Source organism: Notamacropus eugenii, chromosome 4, assembly GCF_028372415.1.
Source record: "Notamacropus eugenii isolate mMacEug1 chromosome 4, mMacEug1.pri_v2, whole genome shotgun sequence".
Taxonomy (NCBI): Eukaryota; Metazoa; Chordata; class Mammalia; order Diprotodontia; family Macropodidae; genus Notamacropus; species Notamacropus eugenii.
In genome coordinates, this window is record NC_092875.1 from 89320947 (window position 1) to 89328957 (window position 8011).

Sequence of the window (8011 nt, forward strand, 5' to 3'; positions counted from 1 at the left end):
TGGACTCTGCCAAGTCTCCTGCCTTTCTGAATTCCTTCATCCTCAAAAGCCTATCCCCTCTCTCCCCTTTTTTTTTGCCAGTACCTATGAACCATTCTCTGGAGGAATGCATTAGGACTTGCCCTGGCACCTGACCTCACCAGAGTAGTTTGTTGAAATTGTTGGATGCCAATCCAGTCCAGTCTGACAAGCATTGATTAAACACCTGTGCTGGAGATAGACAAACACGAAGTCGTTTTTGTTCTGAGAGAGCTTCTGTTTTACTAGGTGGATACAACATGTGTACAGAAAAGTAAAGATGAAGTAAATTCCAGAGTGACAAAGTGAAAACAGCAGGGGGAATTTAGATAGTAGGAGCCTTGAAGAAAACTGCAGATTCTTAAAGTGAGGAGGGAATGCATTCTAGGTCTAGGGAGAAAGCCTGCCCAGGCCCGGGAGGGGCCATACTGAGTTTAGGACCTTGTCAGGGGCAGGGACCCCATCTGATTCTACCCTGTCTGTCTCCTCTGAGGCATCACTTCATTTACACTAGTTAGTTGAATGACTGAATGAGTAGCTCCCTGGGTCCACAAGACGAAAATCATCCAGGCAGAGATGAGATTATCAGCATAGCTTTATATGCTTTGAGTCTTGTCTGCACCTCAGACCTGAGGCTGCCTGAAGGGAGAGATCTTCACGTATCCCCACCTAGCCGTAACCCACAGTGCCTACTTATGGACTTTGCTCACTCAGGGATCAGAACAGCGATATAGGGACCGCCCTATATGTCTTCTGCCATCTCCCCATGCTCCCATCCCTACCTCACCACTTCTGAGAGGAGTTTGATTTCTCCCTGCTTCTGGAGCTTGACTGGAACAAGGACTGTGAAGGTGGGGGAGGTAGGCTTGTTTACAACCACACCCCTGATCTCCTAGTCTTCAACTGGGGGTAAGGGGTGGAGGACAAGAATGTACAGCTGGAAGTCCCAGGCTGGGCCAGCTTGGGAACAGGGTAACATGATCGCTGTAGGCAGAGGGGCAGGGAGGAGAGCGTCATCCACAGGATTCCAAGGATGCCAAGCAAGGGAGCAAGCATTACAGAGAGTATTGGGGAAGGGGCCTACTTTCCCAGGAAGAGAGATGTCCTGGAAACCTGCTTCCCTCAGAGAATCCTAGAATCTGAGCTGTCAGAGACCTTGGAACCATACCTTAGGAGAAATTCTGCTTCAGCACAAGTGGTTGTCTAGCTGCTGCTTACAAGGCGTTCGGTGACAGGGAAGTCGACTTTAGGATCCACTCGGATTATTTGAATGTTTTTCCACCTAGCAAACTGAAATCTACTTTCCTGCAACCTGCCCCAGTTGTTCCTGATTTTGCCTTCTAGGGCTAAATAGAATGAGTCTAATCCCTCTTCCACAAGACAGTGCCTTTAAATGATTAAAGAGAATCTATCATATGCTGTCCTTTCTCCTACTCCCTGAGTCTTTACTCCTCCAAGTTAAATATACCAGTTTCTTCAACCAGTTCTCATATAGTATAGTTTCCTGTCTTCTTCCCATCACAGTCAACCTCCTCAGGACCTTCAATTCCCAGCAGACCCTTTGTGTACAAAGTCACAGAATTTCAGAACTGGGAGGTCTCTCAGTTTAACTCAAACACCACCCTTCCCCACCAAAAACATTCCTACTATGACTTAACAAATGGTATCTGGCCTTTGCCTAAAGACTTCCAGTGAGAAGTTGATGCTCCCTTCCTCCTATGACAGCCCTTCTACTCTGGGATGGCTCTGCTGGTCCCATCATTGTTTCTCTGCCATTTCTCCATTGTTCCTGGTTCTGAATCCTGGAGTCAAATAGAACAAGTCTTTTCTGTCCTGTTCCCCTTAAAAATCCCCTGTCGTTTTAGGGGATCCTCGTATGCTGTGGGCTTGAGGACCTTCCCTATTCTTTTTTCCCCCTTTAGTGGTCTTCCTAATGTACAGGGACCGGAACTGACCACAGTGCTGTGTATGGACAGAGAATAGTGGTGAGACTCTTCTTAATCTTGGAAACTATGCTCTTTTTTAAGAGCACTTAAAAAATTTAGTATTCTTTGTGTTTTATATCACATTCATACCCTCCCTCCTCACCCCTACCTAGCAGTCTATGCTTTGTAACAAAAAGTAAAGAAGAAAAAAATCAGTTCTGTAAAACCAATCAACCCTGACTGAATCTGACCATATGTGCAATAATCCCCATACCCCTAGTTGCCCCACCTCTGCAAAAAAAGAGAGGAAGATGCACTTTCTCCACTTCTCCAGGGCTGATCTTGGTAACTGTCATTCCAGAATGCTTGGTTTTTCCTGTTACACCATTGTAGCAGTTGTGCCTGTTGTTTTCCTGGTCCCACTTACTTCACCCCAATCTATGTCTTCTCATGCTTTTCTTAATTCTTCATATTCATCAGTTCTTAGGAAAAAAAATAATTATTCAGTTGCATTCATTTGTCACATTTTTTAACAGTTCTCCAGTTGATGGGCATTTAGTTTGTTTCCTGGTTTTTGCCGCCATTTCTGTTATGAATATAATGATATGATCTGGAACCATTTTTTCTGTCTTTGTCCTCCTTGGGGCCTAGCAGTGGGATCTCTGGGCTAAGAAGTATGGACATTTTAACCACTTTCTTAGCTTTTCCAAAGGACTGGATCAATCCATAATTCTATATTCTATAATCCATAATTCTGTATTCATGTACCTGTACCTGTCCTTCCTTAAGCCATGCTGCTTTTCATACTATAGCTTATGGTCACGTTAGGTTTTTTAACTATGACACTAGACTCATTTTTGAACTTATTGTACTAACACCCCCAAATCCTTTTTAAAACAGCTGCCTATCCCATTCTGTATTTATGAAGATGATTTTTTAACTCAAATGTAAGACTTTACATTTATTCCCCGTTAAATTTCATCTGCTTTAATTCTTCCCAGTGGCTTTTTTGGCCCTACACTTTCATAATCTTTTTGAATCCTGATTGTCATCCACTGTGCTAGCTGATCCTCCCCACTTTGTATCATTTGCAGATTTGATAAGGATCATGTCTTTGCCCAAGTCTTTTATTAAAAATCCAATCTACTCTGAAGACCTGGGTTCAAATATTTTTCTCTTTCACTCTATGTATGACCTTAGGCAAGTCACAACCCTTCAGGTTTTTATTTTCCTCATCTGTAAAATGAGGAGGGTTGGCTGCAAGTTACCTTCTAGCTCCAAAGGTATGATTCTATGACCCAGTGTTAATTAAAAAAACACAAGGCCAAAGATGGACCCCCAGGGCAGGATATCTCCTTCCATTTGGCATTGAGTCCAGCCCTTCAGCCAGTTCTGAATCCATCCAATTGTACTCCATGTAGCCCACGTGAATAATCTACACAACACTAGCATGAGATACTTTATCAAATGCTTTTCAGAACTCTAGGTAAACTATATCCACAGACTTTCCCTCCTCCACCTCTTTAGTAGCCCTGTCAAAAAGAAAAGAATTCAACTTTAATATGACCAGTCCTTGCTAAAGCCATGATGCCTCTTTGTGATTATTGCTTCCTTTTCTAAATGTTCACTAATCATCTCTTTAATAATACATTTAGAATTTTTCCAGGAATTAGAGTCAAACTTTGCATTGGTGTCTTATACTCATTTTTTTAAAAATCTGGACCACATTTCCACTTCTCCATTTCTGCAGCATCTCCTGTTCTCCATGATCTTTCAGAAATCCCTGCCAGTGTCACATCTGTCTGTCCTTTCAGTACCTGACAACATGGAGGTACTCCCAACAACCAGTGTAGTTGATCAGGCCAAATATCTAGCTTAAACGTCAGGATCACAATGATTACTAGGACAAGGTTGCCAAATGTTGACCAACTTTCAGGACAAGATAGAGCATTTCCTTGCTCAGAATGGGGTGGAAATACCGGACTTCTTCAAGTTCTTTCCAGTTTTTTTCTTGCTGTTAGGTAAATCCTTCAAGGTGCTTCCATTGTGCTGTAACAGTCCTGATGGTGGATATGTAGTATATGTGATGCCCCTGATCTGAGGGAGAAGACATGGTCCCTGTCCCCATCCCTCCCAACCTTCCCCCACCTCCCCTCCAGGAGCCTATATTCTAGAGTAGGAGTAGCAGGTAGATAAGAAATAGTCCTGTGACACTTTCCACAAAACACCATGATTGTGAATGAACAAAACAGGAGGTCACATCCGCACAGAGCCATGATGGAAATGGAGAGGACTTCCTGGTGGAGAAGGACATGGGGAGCTGAGTTGAATTTAGCAGCTGGGTGGGGGGGGGGTCAGGGAATGGCTGGATCGGGAGATGGAAGACAAGGGTGGTGGGACTGAGTAGGGGCATCCAGAGAACCTTCAAGAACCTCCACCTGTTCTGATTCCAGACCCTCTCTTCTCTTGCCTTCTTTCCTCAGGGAAGCCGCTGCAGATCAAACCTCGACTCTGAGTTGCCCAAGACCCGGCCCACAAGGCGGCAGCACTCCTCAGGAAGCCCAGCAGCCCGGCCCCAGACTGGCGCCTACCTCAAGGCCCGAAGGGCCAGAAACTGCTGTCGATGCCGCTGTCGATGCCGCTGCCGATTCTGCTGCCACTGCCAAAAGAAGGGTCGGGGTCGGGGTCGGGGTCGGGGCCGGAGCCGGGGCCGGGGCTCCCGCCCTGCCAGCACTCGCCGGGCCACTATCTCCCCTGCTCTGTCAAGGAGCTGGCAGGCATTTTCCCCACTTGACTTTTAGTCTTTTATTATTTAACGAGTGACCAGGGCCTTCTCTTCTCCCCTTTCCCTACCTCACTTTTTCTTCACCATGCGTTATCCACATTCCCTTTCTTATCCCAAGTCAGGTCTCAGGGCACAGGTCAGCACAACCATGGCCCTGAAGCAGGTATCAAGGCCACCTGACAACACACCTCCCTTCCCTTGTTCCAAGACCCCTCATCCCATACCCCAGAGTTCTCTCCAGCCCATGAGCTGTGAATAGAGTTCGGGGACCCAATTCCTTATAGGTGAAGTCCTCTAAATAGGCCTTCCTCACATTTGGCACAGGGTAAAGAAGTGTACATGGAGCTCTTTGGGGATGGAGGTACTCTTTCCTAGTGTTTTAGAATCCATAGCAACAGAAAAGTCCCAGGGGTTCCCGGTGGATGGAAGGAGTTTCTCTCTCCTTTCCCACCACCCCCAAACTCCCTGCGACAAGTACAGGAGGTAGCAGTGTGAGCAGCAGGGCTCTCAGTCCTGGGTTGCTGACTCAGCAGCAACACAGGAGTACTCCCTCTGCTCCTCTGGGGTTGAGGGCCTCATATTTCTCCCCTTTTCTCTAGTCTCCTTTCCATCTCCCCCCCACTTCTAAGTTCCCATATCTTTCCTTTCTTCCTCTGATCTCCCTTCTTCCCCTTCTCTTCTTCTCCCTACCTTTTCCTCTCCCCTCATGGCCTCTTTTCTTCACCTGCTTGTATATGTGTGAACGTGATCTGCTCTGTGGCTCTGAAAGATGTAACCAAGATCCCTTGATCCCCTCTAAGTGGCTCCATGGAGTATAGCCCCCAGAAGAGGGGGAACCCACCACTGTGTCCTCACTCCACTGCCCATCACCACCACCATGGTCTTGCTGCTGGCCTGGCCACCCTGGCCTCTTTTGGGCGTTTTATGTTCAGCAATAAAAGTTCATGTCTTATCCACTGGTCTTGGATCTCACTGCAATTACCACTCTGCCCCCTGCAGGGACAGCCCCCTTTAGGAGGGAGAGGAGTACCCTGTCACCCCTGACACAGACAGTCTTACATACTAATACATGGACAGACATTTAAAGAAAAGATCACGTGGAGAAATCCATCCACAGTCACCCACAGATTCAGGGAGCATCAGCATGAGGGACATAACAGTCATGTCCTCAGACATACACTGACTCCATGTTTTAAGAAGAGTTGAGAAAGGCCATACATAGTCCCTTTCTGTGACAAGACTTACTCTGTGCCTGCTGCTAGTTTCAGGCCTGTGGGCCAAGCAGCTCAGCAGAGTGGTGCACCAGGTAGACTCATTGATGGAGCTCCTTCACTCTAGCACTGCTTCCCCAGACCCTACATAATTACGTCTCAGGGAGTAGATAGTGCTGGGGTATAACCTTACTTCTCTGAATATTGCCCAGACTGGGCCAGGCCCAGGGGTCATCAACTTCTGGAGCTATCTAACCCCTCTCCCTCCCCTTGGATTCTGACTGTGACCAGGCTTTGAAGAAGAGAACTCAGAGGCTTACCCCCACAGCTAAATGCTATTGGAGAGTAAGTTAGGAACAGGAATTGGGGCATGATTTTACAGATCCACACCTTCCACCTTGAGTCTGGAAAAACTCCTTGGAGGAGGTGGAAAGAAATGTATCCCACTTAGAACATCAGCTCCCTTCTAAAACCCTTGGCCATGAAAATGTGTGTGGTGGGGAGAGGCTGGCAGGGTCACTGGCCCAGCTGCCTCTGGGGGCACATTGGACGTCAGCCGCCTGCCAGAGCCTGATTCCAGGAGCCAGAGATCTCCTGGGGAATCCTACCCCAGCCCTCTCCAAGGAGTCATCTCAGGAGAATGGGCAGTAAGCCCAGAACCTGGGCCTGGGCTGTATGAGGAGCCCTCTCACCAGTGCCAGCATTCAACTGGCCCTTCCCAGGAACAGCCCTCTCTGTCCCTCTACTCACCCTACATGCCTGGTGTTTCCAGTCCCTCCTCCCAGGAGCAGCCAGCTAGAGTGGAGCAGATCCTGACTGTGGGGAGCCCATGTCTGAGGGCATGACACTGAACACAGAATCATGATGCAGAGGAAAAGAAATCGCCTTTGGAGTCACAGAACCCAAAGTCAGATCCTGGTTCTTCCACTCATTACTAGCGTAGCCTTAGACAGCCACTTAGCTTCTTGAAACCTCAGTTTCCTCACCTGTAAAATGAATGGTGTAGACTAGATCATCTCTAAGATGATCTTTCCAACTCAAAATTCTGTGATGACTAGTGAACAAAGTCTTAACCCTCAGGAACTTTGCATAAGGCACTGAATTTAAAGGATGTCAATTTGCCCTATAAATGGATGGAAATTCAGTTCACAAAAGAGGGTAACTAGGAGCTCTAGCGTCTTGGTGGCCTCCCCCTCAAGTCCCAGATCTGGCCCCTCTAAATCTTTTTAGGCGTCAAAGCATGTCCAAAATGGAACTCATTTCCTCACCCTGCCTCCTCAGCCCACATCCTCTAAAACTCTTCTTTTTGGATATCTCCTCAACCAGACACTCAATTTCAAAATATCTGAACCCTCTCCCATTCTTTCCATACTTTTTTCCTTCGTACTCCATATCCAATCAGTTGCCAAGACTTGTAAGACTCATGCTCCACAAGTTCTCTCCAATCTGTGTCTTCACCACTCACATGCCCACCACCCTAACTCAAGCCCTCATCACCTCTCACCTAGACAATTGTGATAGCTCTTAATTAAAGCCCCAGCTTCTGTACTCTCCTCTGTACAAACACATTCTCCACAGAGCTGCTATCATCTGAATGCACAGATTTGGCCATGTTACTCCTCTACCCAAGTATCAATGACTCCCCCTTGCCTCTAGACTAAAGTACAAAGTACTCAGTTTGGCATTTAAAGTACTCCAGAGCTGTCAAACAGTTGGTCAGTCACAGCAAATCAGATTAAAATGTAATTGGAAATACTTAACCAAATAAATAAAAAACAATAAAACAAGTAATGTTAACATGATTTTCTAAGTCAATTGCACTCCCAGGGATCCAGTTTAGTGGCCCCATTTCTGTCAGAGATCACTGCTCCCCAGGCAGAGTTCAGCCAGTTGCTATTCTCTCAATCTTGGATTTCCTCCACCATCTTCGTGACAGTCTGTCCCCAGTGCCTGGAATGTACTGTCCTTACCTCCACCTTTTAGGATCAGCAGTTCCCTTTAAGGCTCCTGACAGCTCTTACTGACCCTACTACAACTACTCCATAGTTGGTGAGTTCTGCCTTTCCATATTA

The 8011-nt window shown here is 46.6% G+C and overlaps 1 protein-coding gene across 4 annotated transcripts in view; it reads left to right on the plus strand.

The window, feature by feature from the left end:
• ZC3H3 (zinc finger CCCH-type containing 3) overlaps positions 1-5680 on the plus strand; it is a 519902-nt gene extending 514222 nt beyond the window's left edge. For 3 of the 4 annotated variants that reach the window (XM_072602834.1, XM_072602837.1, XM_072602835.1), the window contains one exon: positions 4427-5680. In XM_072602834.1, the coding sequence (XP_072458935.1) occupies positions 4427-4744 (318 nt within the window). In that variant the 3' untranslated portion in view covers positions 4745-5680. The remainder of the gene's footprint in view (positions 1-4426) is intronic. The other variant, XM_072602838.1, reaches the window with a different exon arrangement.
• Positions 5681-8011: the final 2331 nt, after the last annotated feature.